This window comes from Stegodyphus dumicola, chromosome 3 (genome assembly GCF_044657685.1).
Source record: "Stegodyphus dumicola isolate Sdum_Otavi_A_Nest chromosome 3, ASM4465768v1".
In the NCBI taxonomy this organism is placed as follows: domain Eukaryota; kingdom Metazoa; phylum Arthropoda; class Arachnida; order Araneae; family Eresidae; genus Stegodyphus; species Stegodyphus dumicola.
The window spans coordinates 31,671,438-31,697,267 of NC_140770.1; the positions used below are offsets into that span (position 1 = coordinate 31,671,438).

The following is a 25,830-nucleotide window of genomic DNA, read 5'->3' on the forward strand; positions in this document are numbered from 1 at the left end:
TGGGCCTTAAAAATGTTATTTAATTTTTAAGAAAAATTATAAGTTACTGTAATTCATATTGTCGCCCATTTTATTTTTAAAATCGCTTTCTGTAACTTACTTAGCTTCTTTGCTTGCTAAATGCTTAAGATGTCTCTTTACGCTATGAAAATTTACTTAGCTTCTTAGTGATTAAGATTTTTCTCTTCACTTTGAAAATTCTTTTTTATTTCAATTCTTATTTTATTAATTATGTATATGAGGATCAGATATGCAGTAATTTTATAAGAAAGTATAAAACGCGTTTTCTCCCGTTTAAACAGAAACAAAAAGAAAAGTCATTACTCGTGAAGGGAAGAAGCTGCTTACTGAAAGTATTAAATGTAATACCCCTGAAAGTGGTTACTTTCCTGTTTTTGTATTTTGAGCGCGGTTTGTCCTTGTATATGTCTTCTTTTTTGTTTATAGAAGGAGAAACTAGGATTGAAATGTTATTTTAATATTAACTTATTCTAAAATACTTTTGTTAAAATGTAGTTGGATCATTTTAGTTACAAAGTAGTGTAGATCTTAACTTTGTTTCTCTCTCTTGAGGGAATAATAATTAAGCCTAGAGTCCCTGGAAGATAGCCGCAAATATTTATCCAGACGTCTATGAAGTTTCTCAATATTTTATGTAATATTCTACGATTAAGCCGTTATTGCGAATTTCAGCCCATTGCTGATTTTATGTGATCTGTCAAATATATGTCGGGCTGATATCGCAGACGGAGAAGCTTAACCCATCAGAAAATTTGATTAATCTTCTTTAGTATGAGGGTAAGTGAAAAATACTAAATTTTTAATTACTTATCGTTATCCTTTACATGTTAATCCAGACTTAACCATAGTTTACTTTATTAAGAAAATTATCCATGTTAATTGAAAAGAAAACTTTTAAGTTCATTATGCCAGTAACTCTGTTACGTGAAGTGACAGTTATTGCTTGTTTATTTTATTTGCATACAATAAAGTATCCTGCTATATAAGTGTATATAATTATTCTCACTGATGTGTCTTTTAATGGTAGATTCTTATTATATCAAATTTCAAAGTCAATTACATCAAATTTTCATAACACGTCTGTCATTACAAGGGTTGTTTTGTGAATGACAAGAAGTACCGTAAAGTTTATGTTCAAAACATTTCGGTGCTTTATCAGAATAGAAAAAAAAATCTATAGACATTTAACATCTTGATGTTATTTATTGCTTGTGTATGATTCTGAAATTCTTCCGTATATTTTTGTTATTTTAAAATTTTAATTTTTAAATCGTGCATTATGCCTTTTTTTTTTTTTTGTATTAGAAGAGATTTGCAATTTTAGTTTCTAATTCGATGCATCTTTCTCTATTCAGTTTTGAGTAAATTGGAATATTTAATTTGTTGTAAAACTTTATTAGACATATTATGAATTTTTAATATTTTTTTTATGCTGATCTTAACATTTAATGGTGTTTCTTCGCTTGTATTCTAATCATATCTCCTTAATTTTTTTGTATTAACAGTATTTCAAGTTTTAAATTTCTTTCCTAATTGTACTTTGTAATTTGAGTCTGTTTATAGTTTTTTTCATCTTTCAGTTTTAGTTTATAATTTTTGTGCCTTTCTATCATTAGTTGGAAAAACATCATTTTGCATTATATAAAGGGAAAATGTATGATGCAAATCATGTTATAGTATTTAGTTTCTAATTTTAATGGATTAATAAAGTATTTTTTAATTGTATTGTGTCATTAAATATATATTTGTCTTTGTATAACTTTTTATATATTTTAATATTTAAGAATTTTTTAGAGTAATTTTATTTGGAAGTTCCTCACAAATCAATAGTAATGAATAGCAATATATTCTTCTTATTATTTTCTTTTATCAAAGATTAAGTCATCAATCCTATAAAATCCATCTGTTTCTGTTCTCTGTCCCTTTATTTTATTTTATTGTATTTTTAAAATTTCCTTTACTCTTAAATTGTAAACAGACTTCCGTCACAGATATTTAACAAAATGTAGAATTTTCTGTGATCCAAAATTAGATACAGCAGTTCTCATTATTTATTATGACTTAGAAACAGTTTTCTTATCCTTCCGAGAAACATCAGTTCCAAATCTTTCTTTCTAAAAGAGAAATTAAACTTGTAGGACACAGTTTTCTGGTCATGAGTATTATATAATAATAAATTATGATCTAAAATGTTGTATTTTAGGATGTTATGAAAGTTTATTATTTTTTTTAATCCTCTGAAGAAACTTAAAATTGAGTAATCTATATTTTTCAAAATCAATTTTAATAATGAAAGGATACCATAACAGTAGCATTTAAAAGTTATTTAGCCAAGCTTCACTAACCATAACCAATCACATATATAGTTCAAAAGAAGTTGCACGTTAGATTCTTGGATCCAAGTTATGAAAAACAATTTAAGAATCAAAAATTATTTAAATGTGAAAGCTAAATAATTATTAAAATTTAGATTTCTTATAGATGTAGAAAGTTTTCAGGAAATCAGATTTAAAAAAGATTTGGGGTAGCAATAGTACTGTTCAGTGGATGGTTTACAAATTTCTTTTTTCACTAATGTAAGTATCATGTTTCTGATAAAAATTTCAGTGCTTGGTAAACCAATCAAGCATGTTCCATAAGTTCTTGGATTGGCAGTATTGTATTGGTTTTCGAGATTTTAGATCACTTAAATGATTAGTGAGAGTTTTAATAAATTCATTAGGTAATGTCAAATCTTGAGCTCATATTTATTTTTTTTATGCATTATATTTGCAACTTTTAATTTTTGATTATCTAATTAAATAAAGAATAAAGTGTCATTATCTAACTAAATAAAAAGCAATCTGTTCTGTCAAACTTGTTTTGGAATGATTGTCACAAGTTCAGTGATATCTGCAAACTATTTCAGTTGGCAATAAAAGTACATTTTAAAATTTAATGATAAACTTTTCTTGTGTGTCCTTTTTTTTAACAATCAAACTAATCATTGTAGAACTACTATCATATAATTCAATTACATTCTTCCAAATAGTGTTTTCTTTATTTTTTTAATTATTAAAATAATATATCATTTTTTAGAAATTAATTCCATTCTTAACTTTTAAAGCAAAAGATTTAATCTTCGAGTATTAGCAGCCATACAATTTGATGTAATAAGGAAATTGAATTTCTGAATCAAACAAAATTTTACTAAGTTGCATGTAATCTTACACTATCTGGTAGATCCTTTGCCTTATGCAGAAACACACCACTTTGTCTTATCCAGTAAGAGAGTTAATATCATCATTTTGTCCCTGTGCTGATTAGAAGGAATAATGACTGTTGCAGTGATTTTCTTTGTTATCTTGCCTTCCACTGTTCTTTAACATTACAATATCTGTGAGCTGGAACCTTCAGGACTTTGGCAATTCCAGATTTTGGAAATTTTCAGTTTTAACTCATTAATTTAAATCCAGTAGACATGTAAAAAATTATAAAGTAAAAAAAATATGAAAATGTTTGCGAAGCATTTTGAGGATCTTAACCCTCCGAGTGGCGAGGGTTTTCAGTAAGAAAGCACAAATTTCCCAAAACTATTATGAGAACAAATTATTTTTTTGGCTCTAATGTAGAATTGGGTGCTCCTTCGATTGGCGACATTTTTTTAAAAAAATTTTGGCGATGAAACCTCACTTCTGGTTACCACGATAGTTTTAACTTTGTTTTAGCTTCCCGATTTTATTTAAATGAAAATGATTGATGTGTACATGGACTTATTTAAAGCAGTGTGCAATGCCTCGTTTGTGCAATTCTAGGATTTTTTTTTAAGTAAAAACAGATTGATGTGTACATGGACACAGATCTTATGCAATTCTTCGACTTCTTATTTTGGTTTTGTGTAGCGGCCATCTTGAAATTGTGCCTTGCTGGCGCCGATCTTGGCGTCAAAAAAGAATCTCCAATAAACAAGGGGCACCCATTTGTAAACTTTTACCATTTCTTTTATTTTAATGTCAAAACTCTCCTGGTATTTCATTCCTGGATTTGTGTAATTTTGATATATTGCCTTAATTTCTTTGACATATTTTAATATGCATATATATATATGTTCTTACAGATGTCAAAAAAAATATTCTAGGACGTATACCGTCTTTTTCTGAAAATAAGACACCACCGAAAATAAGCCGTATTGTGATTTTCGGAAATTTTTGTAAAATAAGATATCTCCCGAAAATAATCCCTAGTTAAAATAATGTGACAAAAAGAATTCATTAAAAAATGCTTTTGATTTATTAAGTATAAGTAATAATATGTTTAGCTTTCCTAATACTCGTATTTCAGAGAAATGTTTGAAACAAAATATTCCGAGAAATTAATTGTTTACCTCTACAGTTCGTTTCAAATTAATTCTTGGAATTTATCTTAACCAGTTCACCATTTGCCCCGAGAGAGATATGTTCACAGGAAAGGCATCGTCATCCGTTAGCGTCGGCAGACTCTCGGGGTAAAATTTGGGCTGAACCGTAACCTCCGAGACACGTACAACGCAGCGACCATTTTTTCCAACCCCCACAGAATGAGTCGAAAATCAAAAGGGGTTGATTGATGGGTAAAAAATTCATGGGACAAAATAACTGATAGTGATGTTTCCAATGCACTGCGAACAGGCTACTTAAACAAAAAGTATTCATTTAACAATAGCTATATCGCAAAACATGAGAGATTCGAACCAATGATTCAACAGGAAATGGATTTGGAAGAAAATCAGAATATAATTCAGAATTTTATTTATGACGATATTCCAGAAGACGACGACATGACTGTAATTGAATAAATTTAAATTTCTGTATTCTGTGTAAAATAAATATTAAATAAAAATATATAAATATACTTTTATTTTTGCCCTTTCCTGAAAATAAGCCCTAGCGCAAATTTTGGACCAAAAAAGAGAATGAGACAGTGTCTTATTTTCAGAAAAAGACGGTATATATGGCCTTGCTGTTTAGAGGGTTAAAGAAATCAAAATTTTCAAAGAAAGCTCAATGCTAGCATTTATTTTGTTAAACATATACTAGTGCATTTGTTAAACATAAACTTCAATATAAGTTGCTAAAGAGTTATTTTTCTTGCCTCTTTAATTTTATGCAGAGACAAATTTCTTATTCAGTTTCAAAATTCTATTTTTCAAGTCATGTAATTGCCATATTGAGAATTCTCATTAAATAGTTATTTGAGATTACGTTAGTCTCAACAATTTGCCCTTGAAATTCTCTATCATTAATATCAATATTTTCTTTTTTTCAAGCCATACTACAAAACTTTTCATTAATTGGCTGATTGATTGGAGCATCGTCATTGCAGTGAAGACTTCAGTTGCATTACCCTGAGCATGTATTTGTGTATCTACGAATGCACAACCTATGACCCGCAGGCCAAATGTGGTCCGCTGAGACCTCCTCAAAATTTTGTTGAGATTTGACATATCGGTTGTCTCTAGAAGGGGTTTTGAACAGAAAAAATTCACTGCTTACCCCTTCGTTACTCAATTCTGCTCTCATCTCTCGAAGTCATATTTGGCACTGAACAAAGTTCCCGCCGTCAAACAAAGTAAGTTTCACCACCTGAGTGCTAAAACTGCTCTTGGCCTGTATGGCACATAGATTGAGGAAGGATCTGTGGTATGTAGCCTGAGGTGCTTGCATGCATGCACTAGGAAAGCCAGGCTGTAATATTCCGAAGGCTAGGAATGACTGTCTTTGAAATGATAGTTTGTAACCTGTATTGTTAGTATCTATGAAAAGTGGAAGGAGGATGTGAAACCAGTAGTCATTGCTGGTGCATTGGACATCCATGGATCCATGGATTACTTATCGATGAAAGTGAGTGTCAGATATGTTTGGTAAAAGCTGACTAGTGGCTGGCAGTAGTTTAACTGACGGGTGAATATAATGCAGCTTTAAGTGCATGAGTATCTTGAACCCACAGTTTGTTGGACTGTGCTGGATATGAAGCTCTTCAGCAGATGTTCTTGTATGCATACCTTTGTTAACACATCACCTTTGACATTCATAACTACAGTGGGCCTGCCGATGATAGCACCATCAGCAGTGAGAAAGATTTGGCTAATCAAATGAGTCATGATTTATTCTATATCACATCAAAGAATGTGTCAAGTTTTGCTACCTTTCAGGTGAATATTTGATTGACACATGTGCTACAAAGTATAACAGGTCAGTGATGGGGAAAGGCTTTTAAGGATGCTCTGATGAGTGATTCCAGAATTCATGGTTGTTGTAAAACACATCTTGACAACTGCAAAGTAGGTCATTGTTGATCACACTCTTTCACTCTACAGTAGGCCAGTGGTCCTTTTTTTTTATAAAACTGGAATACCACTTTAGTGATGTGAAGAAATGCTCATGAATTCCATTTGATGTTCTAGTCTTGATAGTAATCAAATATTGATCCTGTTGGGAATGTCAGTGAGTGTCAGCTGAGAGCTTACTAGACACTTCCCTGATGTGATTTGCAGGAACTGTGTGACTGCTTGGTCCTCTGGACTTGAAGGAATCCCTGCCCTGATATGTTGCAGCTATTTTATGTGCAGAAGATGGAGTTGCATAATATTAGGAAATTGGTCATAATGTGTTAGCTGATCTGTGTGTAAGACAGTAACTTGGTGTTGTGAATTTCCCAGAATTACTTTTGCATATTTTAGGGATTTTCTAAGATTTCACAATTATCAGATTTTTTTATAAATGCCAAGTAAATTTACAAATTTCAGATTTTTTCCAGCAATTTTTTATTTGAATTTTAATTTCTGTGTTTAATTATATTTAAACAATTTATATTCTATTTCCAGTTAGTATTTCTGCAAAAATACATTGCAAAGTAATCCTGTTCCAAAATTAAAATGAGATCTTTGAATTACTTTAAGTCTTGCCTTTGAGATCTTTGAATTACTTTAAAGGGGGGGTGTTTTCTGAAATTAAGTAAAGCTGCCCTTCATTCTCAGTCATTGCTAATAAACACTCTCAGTGCTCAAAGTTGTTTTTTTAATAGGCATGTGATGAAGAAAATCTATGTATGTATGATGTAATGTATGAAAAACATATAATTCAGTTGTAATCTAAAGAAATGACTAATTTGAATGGTATAACAGGTAGTGGTGGTTGATTGCAAGCTTGAAACCAAGAATGTAGGACTTGACAGTAGTATGTTTGTTGTGTCTCCCCTCCCACTTCGTAGATGTAATATAAGTACTAGGTGTCTGTAACTGCTTTGTTGCTTGCAGATATCCCATTGTCCTGAAATATTAATATAAATCCTAACCTGCAAAACATTTTTCAGAAATGTTAATGTAAATCTCAGGTCATGAACATTTTAGAAATTTTTGCTCCTTGCTCCACGACTGCCTCACAAATTTCACCTTTTTTTCGCAATAAAATTTCTCCTGCTTGTATAGAAAGCCAACTTTCATATAAAGAGTCTTTATATGTATTTATATATAAGGTACAAAAGGAAATCAGGCTAAATTTTTTAAATTTCTTCTCATGTATTTCATCATTTTAAAAAGTATACAGTGTAGATGTATTTTAAACTACCATTAATGATTGCATGTGCTATAATATGTGCAGCTTATATCTTTTATTTTGAATATCTCTTTATTATCTACATGCATGTAACAATACACAATTATGTAGTGCTTCACATGGTAACATCAAGCATATCAGATATATCTCGCTGTGCATTAACCTTAGCTGTAAGGGGTGACTACAGTGTAATCTCTGCCAGTTGTTGGGGAATGGTTTCTGTGTGGCACCAAATGCTCCATATATGTGGGTAGGTTCCACTGAATAATGGAAAATATAGCTGTCAGTGTAATTTTGGAGCACACACGATGGCACAGTTCTTATATCAAATAGTCCTCTGCTGCTGCTTTCTTTCCATTGATGGACAGAATAGTGAAATTACTGCGGACAGCATCATTTCCTTGTTTAACCTTCATACATGGTGATTTAGTGACATGACCACTTTACTTTTCACGATATGGTGGTGTGTTCTTTGTTTAACTTGCTCAGTTATGTGTGACATCATTAGGTGATTATAGGATTCATTCCTCATTAGCTTTTGGCTATTAGCTTTACCATAAAAAGCAGTTTGAATATATAAAGCAGATGAGGACTGGACGTTATGTATATACTGACTTGCTCCATTCCTATGCACTATGCACAAACTCTGTATTTAGTAATTGTGTTTGTTTAACTGTGTGCCTAACTGGGATGTTATGTTTGGATGCCAGTATTGTCGTGTTCTGTTGCATTTTCACAGTGTTGATTTTTTTGGGGGTACAGAATATATTTATTAAAAAAGTTTTTTAATCTAGTTTCTTTTTTACTCATTTCTAAAAAACGAAAGCTAAAGTTTTCTGCTTTTTTTTCCCCAGGATGAGCGCACTCATATAATGCAGGTGAACGGAATAAACGGCCCATTGTTGGTAGGAGCTTGTGGAGGAGGCATTCCTGTGGCTATGGTCCCAGTTGTACCTGTTGGTGCTATGAATGGCACTGAACAGGGAACTCAGGCCACTATGCCACCTGTTGTTAATCTAGGAAATGGTTCACAGGATTGTAAATATGATGATAAAAAGGTAATTATGATAAAATTTTGTTATGAGACATATTACTATTTAATTCTGTATGAATGCTGATTTAAGAAACTTCTGGTTTTAAAGAAAAAATGCTCTAGTTTTAGTTCATATTATTTTTTTTTTTGTATTTTATAGCTATAAATATAATCATAGCATCATATATCACAGTTTTTAACAAGGAAGAGCCAGACTGAATTTTAAATCTGTTGTAGGTAATTGCCCTGCCTTTTGGTACAAATAGTGCAATTGACATAAAAGATGAACAGATGATTCTTACTACTAAGTACAGTGTATCTTTGTTTATCCTTCTGAAAAGATTCTGAATGAAACTTGAAAAGAAACGTGAATATTAGTAACATCCGTTAGGTTACAACAAAAGATAAGCTGAAAGTTAATGCTTAATTTCCTGTACTGGGTAATATCTGCTGATATTCTTTCTTATTCAGAAAAATAAATGCATACATATTAAATATAAAAATAATGCTAATTAAAAAAGTATAGTGCAAGTTTATAATGTGGCATTGATTACTGGAGCAGGTGTGTGAGACTATTCTTGAACCACCGATTCATATTGGTAAAAATTCGTCATTTTCTTTACTTAGTTACATTACTGTTTAATTGGTATATTTGCCAAACAGGAAAATACTGTAGCCAAAGTGACGTTATCACGTGAGGATCGACGCATCCGCCAACAAGCAGTGCCACATCTGCAAACCTCTTCTACCTCCATTCTGCAGCATGTTCAAGAAACCATGGATATTCCCATGTCGATCAGAACCATTTGCCATCAACTGGTGGCTAGTAGCCTGCACTCGTGCCATCTGTTAAGAAGTCTGCCATTGACCCCACACCGTAGTTGCCAACGTCTGCAATGGTGCCCGAGTGATGTGAACATTGGAATGGCACAGGGTTGTATTTCTCAGATGAGTCACGCTTCTGTTTCTCCAATGATAGGTACCACATATGAATGTGGCATTTATGTGGAGACAGAGCCAATTCGGCAGCAATTGTGGAATGCCACACCGCACCACAGCACGACATCATAGTTTGGGGCGCAATTGCGTATTATTCCAGGTTATCTCTAGTTCGTATTCAGGGCATTGATAGCCCAACAATGCGTGGATGACATGCTGTGGCTGGTGACACTCCCTTACCTTCAGTGAGCACCCAAGGCCCTTTATCTGCAGGATAACGCCCAACCACATACATTGCTCACTTCAGCAAAGTTCTATGCAGGGTGTGCAGATGCTTACCTAGCCACTGTTATCCAGGTTTAGATTCAAGTCCTTCTATGCAAAATCTGCACTATGAGACGCACACATAGTTTGCAAAGTGGGTGAATTTTCTTGCAATACTGGAGTGCACTGTCTAAGCTATATATCAGCTTCTTCCATCTCATCACATGCACTTTCAGATGCTTCAATTTTTGCTAACTGCGACTTCGTAATTTCACTATCAGTTTCTACCAACTTAACAGTTACATTTTCACTTTCTTCCACTTCTGCTTCAGGCACTTGAGAATCAGGAACTTTATTTACATGAATTATTTCTTCACCACTTTCAGAAGCTTTACAAGCCACTTCGTTTATTTCTTCATCTTTACAAACACTGCATTCCAGTTCAACTTCAGACACCTGAGGATGAGAAGTGTCTTTCCTTACTTTTTATTCATCATTTCTTTCTCTTTCTTTAATCTTGTAAGATGTTCCATCCTTTATTTCATTAGCTTTCTGGGATACTTCAACAGCTACTTCCTTCATTTCTTCATCCTCTGATTCTTCAGGTGCCACTTCTGTCATTTCCACATCTTCCATAGACTCCAACTACTACCGATTCTCCTTAGTCTCTACGGAAATTCATGAAAAACTATGAGCTACGAAAAGTATGGGAAAAACTACGAATTTTTTACAGAAACAGAGTAGGAGAACCAGTACGCAAAACGGAACCAAGTAATTCATCCGATGATTGGCTGAATACTCGTGCATTCAATCCCATATCAAACACAGTTGAAATGGGATTGAATGCCATTTGTAGATCCTGCCACTGCCGCATTCGAAAGATGAGCTGTAGCAAATGGGTGACAAGGAATGAAGAGCCATTCCTTAGGACACTATTTATAGTCTCATTGATTCTGTATGTAGACGTGTTGCTTCGTGCATCACCATCCAAAGTGGTCCTACATCTTGAAATATGCACCTGCACAACTATGTATATCATGTAATTTAATCCTTTTTACTTGAGCTAATTTAATGCTAAAGGGTAGGAGTACCATTGATGCCGCCGCCAGTGGCAGTACTTGTAGTGCTCACTGGAGTCACAATTTCCATCACGACTCAAGGAATGGTGCCAGAATGTTGTTAGTTTTCTAGTTAGTGTGCGAGGCTGATACATGCTTACTTAGGGTAAATATTAGGTGGCCCCTCACTTCTACATAACATAACATAACATAACCTACTGAAATGATGCTGTCCTCGTTCTGTATTATGCATATCATTTCGAAATAAATATCACTTCTTGTTTATTGCTGTATCTCTGTTTGCCGAGTTTTATCACTTTCTGACCACTCCCTTCTTGGTGTTGCATTTTAAATGTCAGTTAGTGTATAATGAATGGTAGATAATATAAATAAGTCCAAAATGTTTTATAATTGTTTGAAATGATTTTTAAAATATAGATGTTTTATTCTTGAAATTAGTTTTAATTTGAAAATTTTTTTATGCGGGTGCTGAAATACAACCAACCTTGGTGAATCGTACACAAGGATGCCTCATACTTGTGGGGTGACTTTGCTAATAACAATTGTACTATATGAATGAAATAAAAAAAATAATTATTTTATTTCCCAGTTTTAAATTTATAGGCCTGTAGCACCCCTCCTTTCAACCATGCATTTCTTCTTGAGTGTTTGTAAAACTGTAATTTTAGAAATGTACTGCAAAAAAGAAATCTTTTTTGTCATTTTTCCTCATAATAAATTAAATCATGCTGTTGTTACGTTATTTTCTTCTTCTTTATGTTCATAGATTTGGAGTGAATAACAACAACACTCGATGAAGCATCGAAACACACTTTATTTAGCCAATATTAATCAGGGCAGCTCCAAGTCATGTTTTACAGTCGTTGAAGATCTACTGTACACTCGCTGGAACAATCAGCGACACAACCTTCAGGTTATCAGGCTATAACGGTGGAGACAGCTTCACTGCAAAGCCCAGAGTACAGCTCCCGACTCTGCGTGGTCTTTCTCGGAACTTCACGTACTCTCGAGACTCTCCACGCTACAACTCGCGATGCACTCGACGACACACAGAGCACAGCTCCCAACTCTTAGGTTCAGTCGTTCCTGGAGCTCAACATACTCTCTCGATGATGCACTGACCGCGATATAATAAGACTCTTTCGATGCATTTGACGAACTACTCGGCACTCGCTGCCCGACTCTCAACTCAATCGACTCTGCATGGACTGACTAACTATCTCGCACTCACTCTCCGCTAACCAGCAGGGTTTATATAGTTTTTGGCTTGTGTTCAAGAACATTCTTGGCTAAACCGATAAGAATTCGTTCCAGAAGTTTCTTCATCCGTCCATGGCATATTGCCAATTTTGTCGCCAAATGTGGCAACCTTGCCTTCATTTTCCATTTTCTGGCAACCCTGCCTTCCCTTGCCATTTTATGGCAACTCTAAACCTGCTTTGCGGGGAAGCCATCTTACCATGCCTGGACATTTCGTAACACTGCTCCCTCCCAAGGACTGCACGTCCCGGGCAGTATAACCCTTGGTCAGAAGCCAAATTCGATACAAACAAAAGGTAATAAAACATACAGATAACATAACTAAAACAAATATTTACACAATGTACAAGTTATATACACAAATTAAACACATAACAATTTTAAATTATACAAGTTAAAGTTCATAATGAAATTCAGTCTCAGTCTTTTCATTATACCCAGGTCAAATACTTTTCCACTGTAATTCTCTGATGTATTCCTGTTTTGCATATCAGAGTCTGGAGATTCAGCTCTTTCAGGCTTTTCATCCACAGGAAAATCTAAAACAGTTCGTACACCACTCTGTAGTTTATTCCTATCATGTATACAGTTCACCTCAGTATTTTCAGCTGCTGGTACATGCCCATTTACCTCTGTTTCCTGGGAACCAGTTCCGATGTTTGCACCAGGGTCGCGAATAGAATCCGGTCTTTTACAAGCAGAAGTATCCAGGTTTAGATTCAAGTCCTTCTATGCAAAATCTGCACTATGAGACGCACACATAGTTTGCAAAGTGGGTGAATTTTCTTGCAATACTGGAGTGCACTGTCTAAGCTATATATCAGCTTCTTCCATCTCATCACATGCACTTTCAGATGCTTCAATTTTTGCTAACTGCGACTTCGTAATTTCACTATCAGTTTCTACCAACTTAACAGTTACATTTTCACTTTCTTCCACTTCTGCTTCAGGCACTTGAGAATCAGGAACTTTATTTACATGAATTATTTCTTCACCACTTTCAGAAGCTTTACAAGCCACTTCGTTTATTTCTTCATCTTTACAAACACTGCATTCCAGTTCAACTTCAGACACCTGAGGATGAGAAGTGTCTTTCCTTACTTTTTATTCATCATTTCTTTCTCTTTCTTTAATCTTGTAAGATGTTCCATCCTTTATTTCATTAGCTTTCTGGGATACTTCAACAGCTACTTCCTTCATTTCTTCATCCTCTGATTCTTCAGGTGCCACTTCTGTCATTTCCACATCTTCCATAGACTCCAACTACTACCGATTCTCCTTAGTCTCTACGGAAATTCATGAAAAACTATGAGCTACGAAAAGTATGGGAAAAACTACGAATTTTTTACAGAAACAGAGTAGGAGAACCAGTACGCAAAACGGAACCAAGTAATTCATCCGATGATTGGCTGAATACTCGTGCCATCATGTATCACGTGTTGAGTGCGTTGCTGGTTTTGAAGAATAGCCAATCGTAGATCAGTAACTCCAACCATTAATGACTTGTCAATAGTTCCCCCGCAACATCTGTCTACTGTGTTTGTCTCCTAGGTTCGTTGCTGCTGTGTGTTTAGCTTGCCTTTGGTTCCATTGTTTGGATTACGGCGGAAGCTTAGGGTGTGTCTTGTGAACTGAGTGGAAGTTTGTTTTAATAATGCTATCTCGAACGAATAAGCCAAAATTATCAAAGCAGAAATTTAAAAATTCATATTCTTCAGAATTTCCATGCATTAAAGCATCCGAAATTTCTGTGAATCACGCACACTGCAGTGTATGCAACAAAGACTTCTCAGTTGCACATGGTGGAAAAGATGACTGTAAACGGCATGTTTTTTCTCAAAAGCATATAGAACTTGGCACTGTAAAATCTAAAGAAATAACAAAAATTGATCACAATCTATTGCTTTCTGTTTCAAATCATTCCAAAGAGCTTATCAAAGCAATGTTTCCGGATTCTGCCATAGCAAAAAATTTAGCTGCTGTCGTATGAAAACTGCCGCTATTGTGAAAATGCTTGGAGAAAGTACTGTTGCCGATATTATAAAATCAGTGTGCAATACATTATTTTCTCCAAGTACTGGTGGAAGTAATGATAACAATAACAAACTGTATTCATTGATTATAACATTACAGTAACAAAAAGGGAATGATAATTACGTCATTGATTTCTATTTTAGAGTGCACGAATAATACCAGAGAAGGTATTTTTAATTGTATAAATGAAAACTTTAAAAGCAAAGGTTTAGAATGGAAAAATTGCTTATCATTTTCTTCAGATAATGCTAGTAATATGATTGGAAAGTTTAAAGGTGTAGCATCGTTTGTCAGAATGCATCAACCAAGTATAATCATCCGAGGTTGTCCATGCTACCTCTTGCATATAGCTGCAAAAAAGGCTACTGAAAAATTAATTGGCTCAGAAATCAAAATGTTGTTAATAGATATATATTTTTATTTGGAGAAAAGTTCGAAACGGAAGCATAGCTTCAAAGTTGCTCAACAAATTTTGGGACAAAATGCAAAATCTCATAAAATTTTGAAATATTGCAGCACGAGATGGTTGCCTCTTTTAGAATCTATAACAAGGATTTTGAAACAGTAGGATGGTGTGATAAATTTTTTTGGAAATCAACCAAATAACAGTGAGAATGAAGAAAAGAGATTGCAGAACATTAAAAAAATGTTACAATCACCTACCGTCAAATTGTACTTGGTTATTTTTGAAAAATACTTATATATATAAAACGGTAAATATTAATTTTATAACGGTAAATATTAATTTGCAACAACAAGCTCCTTATATACATAAATTGAGAAGAGAACTTGTTGAACTTTTAATGAATTTATTTGTTAGATTTGTAAAACAATCTGTAATTTCTAAAGAAAATGAAGATTTTACTCTAACATCTCTTCCATTTCAGAAGTATAGTAAACAAAAAGAAAATGAAAATTTAGTGATTGGTGCGAAAACAAGATTATATTTAAAAAATGCCGAGTTGAATGAAAGTGAAGTAAAATCATTTTTAAATTCTGTGCGAGCTTTTTTTGTAACTGCATGTTCATATATAATAGATAAATTTCCACTAAGTGATCCATTTCTAAATCATTCCGAAGTTGCTGACATCAACTTGAGGACTGAAGTTACATTTTCATCTGTTTACTTGATGAATACTTTTTCATCCATTATTGATGAAAAATATCTTAATCAGGTGGAAATTGAATTTTCATGTATCAGGTAATTGATTTGAAAGAAATTGTAGATTTGCGTATTGATATAGCGTGGGGAGAAATTGCCAAATTAAAAAATATGAATGGGTGTATTAAATACAAAGTTTTGCCTACTGTAATGCTTGCTGTCTTAATAATACCTCATTCAAATGCAGCTTGCGAAAGAATTTTTTCTATTGTTAAAGAAAATCGAACGGAATTTCGACAAAATTTAGGTCCTAAAACTCTGCAAGCAGTTTTGATTGAAATAATAAGTATGCAGGCAAATGAACAACTGTGTTATAAAAAAACTTTCTCAAAATCAGAACTTGAGCCTGCTAAGCATGCTACATATAAGTTTTTGCATTTGTAAATTATAAGTATTTTTTTAATGCTTATATGTATTACTCTTGGATATTTAAATTTTATTTCCCTGTGGAAATCAAATCCAGAATAAAGCTATATGATTTATGGATTCTGATTTTTTCTGTGATTAGTAGTGATTAATGAATAATTAAAAATTAATGAATGGTTAATTAAAATGTGCGTTACGCGCATTTTCAGAGTAAAAATGTTGTTCATTCGTTGACTACTGACAAGTTCTGCTGCAGGTTGGAGTCTGTGCATCTTCTTTTATGACTCCAGTTTCTTCTGCAAGCTTCACTTTCAGCTGTTGGAGTGGCTCTCGCACCTTTTCTCGGCCGGCTTTCATCTCTTCTCGTCCAGCTTTCATATCAGCTGTCATCTCTTCATATCCAGCTTTTACCTCATCATATCCGGCTTTTATCTCGGCACATCCGGCTTTTAACTCTTTCATTTCAGCTTTCATCTTTTTCTGTCCGGCTTGGATCTCGGCTAAAAAGTCAATCAAAGTCTTCATTTTCTCCGCCATGGCTTTCCTCTGCAGGCGGGTTACTGGCATTCACTCGCAAACTCCACTTCTGACACCAGTTGTTATGTTCGTATGGGGTTTGTAGATTTGGAGTGAATAACGGCGACACTTGATGAAGTATCGAAACACACTTTATTTAGCCAATATTAATCAGGGCAGCTCCAAGTCATGTTTTACAGTCGTTGAAGATCTACTGTACACTCGCTGGAACAATCAGCGACACAACCTTCAGGTTATCAGGCTATAACGGTGGAGACAGCTTCACTGCAAAGCACCAGAGTACAGCTCCTGACTCTGCTTCATCATTCTCGGAACTCCACATTCTCTCGAGACTCCCCATGCTACAACTCGCGATGCGCTCGACGACACACAGAGCACAGCTCTCGACTCTTCGGTTAAGTCGTTCCCAGAGCTCTACACATTCTCTCAACGATGCATTAACTGTGATACAGTAAAAGACTCTTTCGACCCACTTGGCATTCGCTGCCCTGCTATCAACTCAATTGACTCTAGATGGACTGACTAACTCGAGACTGTCTCGAACTCACTCTCCGTATACCAGCAGGATTTATATAGTTTTTGGCTTGTGTTCGAGAACATTCTGTGCTAAACCTGTTCGTTCCAGAAGGTTCTCCATCTGTCCATGGTTTATTGCCAATTTTGTCGCCAAATATGGCGATTTCTCGCCAAATGTGGCAACCCTAAATCTGCTTTGCGGGGAAACCATCTTACCGTGCCTGGACATTTTGTAGCAGTATTGTATGAATTCTGTTCGAAGGAATTTTAGATAGACACACATACATATATATATATATTACGTTAGCCATAGGGCCTGTCTGAAAAAGAAAAGGTGAAGACCTTAAGGTCCATTAATTTACCTTAGTGATGGATCAAATATATATTCAAGGTCTTTGTCGTATATTAAATGTGTGTTTTGCTACCAAAAAAAAGAGTGTATTATATTTTATTTATTACTATCATTCGTACATACACTGAAGTGACAAAAGTCATGGGATACCTCCTAATATTTTGTCGGTCCTCCTTTTGCCCGGCGAAGTGCAGCAACTCTATGTGGCATGGACTCAACAAGTCGTTGGAAGTCCCCTGCAGGAATATTGAGCCATGCTGCCTCTATAGACATCCATAATTGTGAAAGTGTTGACAGTGTAGGGTTTTGGGCACGAACTGACCTCTCGATGATGTCTCATAAATGTTTGATGGGATTCATGTCGGGTGATCTAGGTGACCAGATTATTGGCTGGAACTGTCCAGAATGTTCTTCTAACCAGTCGCAAACAATTGTGGCACAGTGACATGGCGCATTGCCATCCATAAAAATCCCATCATTGTTTGAGTACGTGAAGTCCATGAATGGCTGTAAGTGATCTCCAAGTAGCTGAAGGTATCCATTTCCAGTCAATGATTGGTTCAGTTGCACCAGAGGATCGAGTCCATGCCATGTAAAAACAGCCCAGACCATTATGGAACCACCACCAGCTTGAACATTGCCTTGTTGACAACTTGGATCCATGGCTTCGTGGAGTCTGCGCCACACTCTAACCCTACCATCAGCTCTACCAACTGAAATCGTGACTCATCTGACCAAGCCACGGTTTTCCATTCGTTTAGGGACCAACCCATATGCTCACGATCCCATGAGAGTCGCTGCAGGCGATGTCGTGCTGTCAGTAAAGGCACTCGAGTCGGTCTTCTGCTGGCATAGCCCACGTCCCACATTGATTTCTGCGGTTATTTGACGCAGTGTTGCTTGTCTGTGAACATTGACAACTCTACGCAGACGTCGCTGGTCTCGGTCGTTAAGTGCAGGTGGTCGGCCACTCCGCTGTTCATGGTGGGATGTTATGCCTGAAATTATATACTCTCGGCACACTCTTGACAATGTGGATCTCAGAATGTTGAATTCCCTAACGATATCCGAAATGGAATGACCCACGCAGTAAAGATCCTTTCTTTATTTCAATATAATAAATATTGAATCTTGTAGGAAGAATAAAGCTAATTTTTCAGAATAAACAAAATGCTTTTATTTAAATTTTAAAACAGAACCAAAAAAAAAAAAAAAAATAAATAAATACTGCAGCTCTAAACTAAACTCTTACAACTATTAAAATATTCAAAAATCCTCAACTCTCTAAAACAAAAATATATATAAAAATCTTTCGAATCCTCTTCTTGTTGCCACACCGTAAAATGCAAGTTATTGTCCTAATATTTATATTTCACGTTCTCTTTAAGTAACGATCTTCACAAGTCATGATCTTTACAAGTCACGATCTTTACAAGTCCCCCCACAAGAAGCACATTCGTCACCGTAGAGACAATGTTGCTCAGAGTTCATTGAGAGAGAAAGAGTTAACAGCTAACCTTGACAAAGCATCAGCATTCCCATGTGAACTTCCTTTGCGGTATGTCACAGTCATGTTATACCGTTGTAACGCTAAGGCCCAACGAGACAGTTTAGCACCATGAGGGGCGCTTTGGGTCAAGTAGGTGAGGGGATTGTGATCAGACACAATCTGTACTTTGGAACCGAAAATCCATGTGTCAAATTTTTTCAAGGCTTCGATGACACAAAATGCTTTTCGTTCGATGGTTGACCATCGTTGTTGACAGGGCGTTAATTTCTTACTGAAAAATGCTATGGGCATTTCTTTTGTAAATGGTTTATCTTCATTATCATTCTCACCTATGGTAGGCAATCCTAGTAGCTGTTGTTCCTTATCATCTTTCTTCTCTTCTATCTTTCCAATGGCTTTGTCGAGTAGCTCATACCATTCATCAATTGTTTCAGCTTTATCAATTTCTTCAAATATGGGATTTCTGTGCTTGGTGAAAGTCCTATAAACTAAAAAAAAATCTCAACAATTTTTTTTTTTTCTGTTTTTTCTAATAATTCTTCATCAACATGTAGATCGTCTACCTCGGGCTCTTCTATTAATTCAGCAATTCGTTCCGTTTCTTTCTCGTCTTCCAGTTCTTCGCTGTTATCCGAATAACTTTCTGTTCAATCTTCCATGTTTTCACCCTTGAACTTGAAAGGTTTCTGTGGTTTTCATTTTCATCGTGGATGACATTTTCCTTTTCAGTTTCAACTTTTGTTGTATAATCCACACTTTCTTTTTCATCTCCCAGTTCAACAGTATCTATGCTGTCCTTATTGTACTTTTTGTTTCTGTTATCATCCAGAATTTCTTTTTCAGTAAATTGTAATAGTTCACTGTTATCTGCAAGTTTATTTTCAGTTTCAAGATCTGCAGCTTCTGTGTGATTTACATTTTCATTTTCAGTTACTAAGTCAGCTTTCATACTTTCCTTATGGATTATTAAGTCATTCTTTTTATCATCTACTTTTTCCTTCTCGTTTCCAATTTCAGCAATATATTCTTTCTCTTCTATGTTCTCATAATCAAGATTTACTTGAGTTTTATTGTCATCTGCAATTATTTCTTTTTCAGCTGCAGTTTCAGCATCATCTGTATTTTCTGTTTTGGTTATTGGCTTCACTTGAGTTTCACTTTCATTGACAGTTTCTTTTTCAACTGGGATTTCAGTCTCACCCATAAATTCGTTTTTACTTTCAGGTGGAATAATTTCTACATCTGTTATTTTGCTGTCAATTAACTTTTCCTCTTTGAGTTCATCTTCTGTTTCTACCCTCTTATTTTCTCCTGTTATAATTTCTTCCTTCTGTGCTTCCTGTTCAACCATTTTATCTTCTATCATTTCTGTAAAGGGCAGTTCTTTACAACTTCCACAGAATTTTTTAACATCTTGCTTAATAGTAGGCCAAAAGAATGAGTACTTGATTCGTTGAATTGTCTTTTTCTCACCGAGGTGGCCGGCAAGAGGGATTTCATGTGCCATTCTTAGGACTTCCCTTCTTTTTTCTAAAGGTAACACAACTTGCTTAATGTTTTCACCACAGATATATTCGGAATGAAGTAATATGCCATCATCGAAAGTATATGAATTTTGATTTTTATTTGCCCATTCAAAGCATTTTTTCAGAGTTTCGTCTTGTTCTTGATGTGTCTTGAATTCTAGTCTTACCTTGTTCGTTGTTTTCAGAGACTCTATGTTTTCTTGGGAAATCTGATTAACAACAGCCAAATTTGTAGTATTGTCTTCAACTGGTGAGGGTTTATCATCTGTCTCTTTGTACTCTAAGGGGGATGCATCCCAATAACGATCACAGTTAAACAGTTCGATATTCCCACAGAGTGTTTCATAAGCTGAAGAACTCAATAGCAAATCGGTGACTAGCTTTTTTGAAACAGCTCACGTAATGGACACTCTACCGTGAAAATCATCGTCAATTTTCATCTGGAAAATCTTTAGTGGAGTAATTTCGTTTTCACCAAAAGCAGAAGATATCTCTATTTTACTTTCTCCTTCGCAAGGTATGTTGTCAACCAATTTCTCACGGACTACTGAGATTTGTGCTCCCGTGTCAACGATTCCATTTAAAATAATATCTCCACATTTTACTTTGACAAGTTTTAATTCATCTATGTTTCTAGACACGTCCACTGATTTTGAGACAGGAATAGAGATCTTGGCAGTTAGCACTTCTGGTTTTTCTTTTTCTGTAAGGGGTGCTTGTGTTTGTATTAAGTTGTTTTGTGCTATTGCAGAAGCACTTCTTGGTATTTGATTTTTGGTACATAACTTAGATGTATGACCTTCTTTTCCACAATTATAGCAAGTTAGTTTGAAACTAGGCTTTTGTGGTTCGTAACTCTTACGGGATGGGTACACTCTTGGCGTGTTTTCAGCGGACAGCGATTTATTTCTGAAAGCTCTTTCTGGAAGTGGAGAATGAGGTTGCCATTTTTTATTAGTTCTGTCTGCTGATGGATTACCACCAGTCCGTTTTGAGATATTACGAACACTGTCATATTCGTCAAGTTTATCAGCTAATTTGGTTGGAGAAACGAACTTCGCCCAGTCGTCAAGAAGATGGTCTCTTACTTCATAGGGTACTCTTTTCTTAATTTGGTCAGTAATAATCAAGTCTTTTAACGCAGCAAAATTTGTGATTTCAAGACCATTGATCCATTCTTCAAAATAACTTGTAATTTCGTAGCAAAAATCTCTCCATGATTTTTCAGCGCTCTTTTGGTGCATCACAAACTTTTTTCTAAAGCTTTCAGGATTTAATTTAAATCTCTTCAATAAAATGGCCTTAATGTACTCATAATCTTCAAAATTTTCTTCAGATTCCCTACCAATTAATTGAATGATTTCAGATGGCATTAAAGTCAATAAACATGAAACCCAATCTTTAGGATCAATCTTTGTCCTTTTAGCTTGTCTTTCAAATAAGGATAAATAAATCACAATATCATCGTGTCTTAAATTGAATTTGGGAATAAGCTTAATTAAATCAAAATTATGATGTCCATTTTCATTTGTTGGTGGAGTTTGTGTTAGTCGAACACGAGATTCAATTTCGAGTTTCCTCAATTCAAACTCCATTTGCTCTCTTTTCTGCTGTGCTTCTAATTCTTCTTTCTCCTTTCTTCGCTGTTGCTCAATCTCTTCTTTCCTTCGCCTTTCCTCAAGCTCTTCTTTCTCCTTTCTTCGCTGTTCCTCAATCTCTTCTTTTTCCTTTCTTCGCTGTTCCTCAATCTCTTCTTTTTCCTTTCTTCGCTGTTCCTCTTCTTTTCTTTTCCTCTCTTCAATAATCGTTAAAAACACTTCTTTAGCAAATGCTTCATCATATGTATCACTTTGAATTATTTCATTTTTTATCGTTGTGATTTTCATACTTGGATCTACTAATTTCTAATTCAGCAGCTAAAACTAGCAAATCCTCTTTTTTCCCACGTCCCATAAAAGCCATGTCTCGATTTTATTCAGCCAATAGACTCTTAGTTTAAAAAAAAAAAAAACAATTTTTTTTCTCTTTTATTTTCTATTTAAATATAATTCACAATGAATTTAATTTTATTCAGCACGAAAATCAATCAGTGGAATCAATACTTTATGTGTTGTTCACCTACTCTGACGAGTCAAATGAAATTACATTTGAACACTGGCGTATTCATTACTTTGACAAGTAAATAAGATTCCATGACGGAAACAATAATTAACTTTTCATAATCTTAATTAATTATTTTACGTTTATAAGGTAAATTGAGCTCTCACCTGAGTTATTTTGGTTCATAATTATATGTGGGAAAACCCCGATCCTACCAGCTGCGCCAGTAAAGATCCTTTCTTTATTTCAATATAATGAATATTGAATCTTGTAGGAAGAATAAAGCTAATTTTTCAGAATAAACAAAATACTTTTATTTAAATTTTAAAACAGAACCAAAAAAATAAATAAATAAATAAATAAATAAATAAATAAATAAATAAATAAATAAATAAATACTGCAGCTCTAAACTAAACTCTTACAACTATTAAAATATTCAAAAATCCTCAACTCTCTAAAACAAAAATATATATAAAAATCTTTCGAATCCTCTTCTTGTTGCCACACCGTAAAATGCAAGTTATTGTCCTAATATTTATATTTCACGTTCTCTTTAAGTCACGATCTTCACAAGTCATGATCTTTACAAGTCACGATCTTTACACACGCGTCTAGCTCCAACTACCATTCCGTGTTCAAAGTCTGTTAATTCTCGTCATGTGGCCATAATCACGTCAAAGCCTCTTCACATGAATAACTTGAGCACAAATGAAAGCCCTGCCAAAGCACTTCGCATTTATATATTTTCTACGCGATACTACTGTATGTTTCTGTATGTTTGCATATTGCTATCCCATGACTTTTGTCACTTCAGTGTAATTTGCTAGTGTTGTTATATGCGTAAAATGTGTACTTCAGTGTGTTTTTTACTGATGTGCAAAGTCTTGAAGTTTAAGTTAGTGTTTGTATCATAAGAAAACAGCATTCTTTGATTGACTGATGAATGAGATTGTGCTTAATGTAAAGTAAAAGAGATTATTTAAAAAAAATCAAATAATGTAATGAATTTCATTAAAAAATAATGCCTAAACTTATTTCAAGAGGGTTGTATTGTAACTTTACATGAAACAAGAAAACATAACATTGCATGATAACATTATATAACATTACATGAAAAATGTAATTATGCTCTTTACGAATCTTGGAAGATCATGTTATTGTTATAAAATAAATCAGAATATATATATATCTATCATTAAAATAAAAATATCAAATATGATAACATGTAAACTCTTGTTCTTATGTACAGTCAAAAGTCGTTAATCCGGACTCGTCGGGACTTCGGCGATTCCGGATTATAGATCATCAGTTTAAATCTTGTAAGATGGCATGAAGAAATTCTAAAATTAAAATATGAAACCGTAATTTATGAAATAAAGAGCTATTATGATCTAAAGGGTATAAAAATTTACAAAAAAAAAAAAAAAAAAAAAAAAAAAAAAAAAAAGCTTAATATTTATTTGTTTACTTTATTAAACATTTCTTTCAATGTAAGTTGTTTAAGTTGCTTCGTTTTTATGTGATAATACATTCTCTTTAATTCTATAAATAGACATAATTTCTTGTTCAGTTACAAAGTTCCGCTGTTCAAATCCCGTAATTGCTGTGCCGAGAATACCGACTAACTTGTCAATCTTTTCGTTTTCACTAACCTCTCTGTCACCTTCTTCATGTCTTTATCCATTTTTTGCAGCAATTCCACCTTTTGTTTGATGGACATCGAAGCATATTTTCGTTTTGTAGATCCTCTGGAAGCTCCAGCATCGGAATTCTATTTGACATAATCGAAAGTTCAAGTTTACTTTTATAAAATTGCTCTTTACAGTCTGCAAAAAATAATAAGCCGGATCCACTTCGAAGATTAAGGAACAACGGAATCATCAACATTAACTGAAATAGAATATGTTATAATGGGCTAATTAAAAAAAAAAAAAAAAAAAAAAAAAACTGCAAGTATCAATAAAACACTGAAAGTAAAATTCTGTGTTATATTAAATGATCAGGTCAATTAAATATATGTTTTATATTCTAATAAAAAATGCTTACAAATTAAAAAATAAACCGAGGTTATGAAGTATGTAATGTGTGTACGTTTATGAGGTTTTCATTAAATCATGAAAAATTAAATCTTTTTTTTTTCCCCCATTAGAGAATTAATTCTTCCCAAGGGCCACAAAATAAATCTATGGCTCGCAAATTGCCCACCAATGGTGCTCAAAGAATGGTAAGTTATTTTAGCAGTTTGCTGTATTTCAGCACTAGTTTTTTTTCTTTTTTTTTGACATACATTCTTCATAATTACGACCACAATTTTTTTAAAAATAATTATTTGAGTTTCACTACCAAAAACTAAATAATGCTTTTTAGAGACAATAGGTTAATTTCAAGCAGGGTATGTGTGAAAAATGGGCAGTGCCCTCGCTGGGATTCGAACCTCGAACTTTCCTTGCAAATACGGGCCGAGTGTGCTGACCATTACACCATGAAGGCATGCTAAGAAAGCAGAAGAAGTACCTTATATACTCCCCTTTTAAGGACGACTGAGGATTAGGAGACTCGCCAAATCCTGGTGATGGAGAATTATCATCCACCACCCTTTTAGTTCGGGTGCCACTGTAGAGACATTAGATTATTTTAAAGCAGGAGATGTGTGAAAAATGTGACTGCCCTTGCCGAGACTTGAACCTCGGATTTCTCAAATACACACCGAATGTGCTGACTATTACACCTTAAAGACATATTAAGAAGGCGGGAGAAATACCTTATAGCTTTAAATCAATTCTTCTCGATTTGTGTTAAATAATGTGCGTTCATACCCTGAGGGTGCATTGTAGTTTACTCAGTGCTGCATGAAAAAATGATTAGTGGTGGTGGAAAACAACAAAATATATAATAAATGCTGATAAAAAAACAAAATATTCAGTTTTGTTCAAAAGCTTACATGTGTCCTAAGAAAAAGGAAAATTATGAGGATTTCTGATGTGATTGCTACTAATCAAAATGCGTATAGAAGCAATATATTATTTATTAGTAAGAAATCCTATTCATTCTTGTCATATTACTCGATATCCCATGCATTTCACATAACCATTAGCAGCACTGCTTTATCTCTCTGTATCATATAAAATGTTTGGTAGTTAATCATATATTTTCTGTATTATTATCAGTTAACCATATATATCTATACAGTCAAAAGTGTTTAATCCTTTTTAGTCGGGACTTTGGCGATTCCGGATATCTGTTTTCCCAGATTATAGATATAGATCATTAATTTAAATCTGGTAAGATGGCAGGCAGAAATTATAAAATTAAAAATATGAAACCGTAATTTATGAAATAAAGAGCAATTATGATCTAAAGGGTATCAAAATTTACAAAAAAAAAGCTTAATATTTATTTGCTTACCTTATTAAACATTTCTTTCAACGCGCGCATGCGTAAAGCATACATTACACATAGTCGAAATTAGAAAATTGCAACCCGAAAACTATTTTTTTTGTGTGTATTCGTGATATTTATAATGAATTTGATTTAAATCATATCAAAGACGGAGTACATC

At 34.2% G+C, this 25,830-nt stretch overlaps 1 protein-coding gene across 4 annotated transcripts in view; it reads left to right on the top strand.

The window, feature by feature from the left end:
* The first annotated feature begins 361 nt into the window (after positions 1–361).
* shep (RNA binding motif single stranded interacting protein alan shepard) overlaps positions 362–25,830 on the top strand; it is a 220,221-nt gene continuing 194,752 nt past the window's right edge. For 2 of the 4 annotated variants that reach the window (XM_085812706.1, XM_085812709.1), the window contains exons 1-3: positions 362–798; positions 8,447–8,650; positions 24,421–24,495. In XM_085812706.1, coding sequence (XP_085668832.1) covers positions 793–798; positions 8,447–8,650; positions 24,421–24,495 — 285 coding nt within the window. In that variant the 5' untranslated portion in view covers positions 362–792. The remainder of the gene's footprint in view (positions 799–8,446; positions 8,651–24,420; positions 24,496–25,830) is intronic. The other 2 variants (XM_085812707.1, XM_085812708.1) reach the window with 2 other exon arrangements.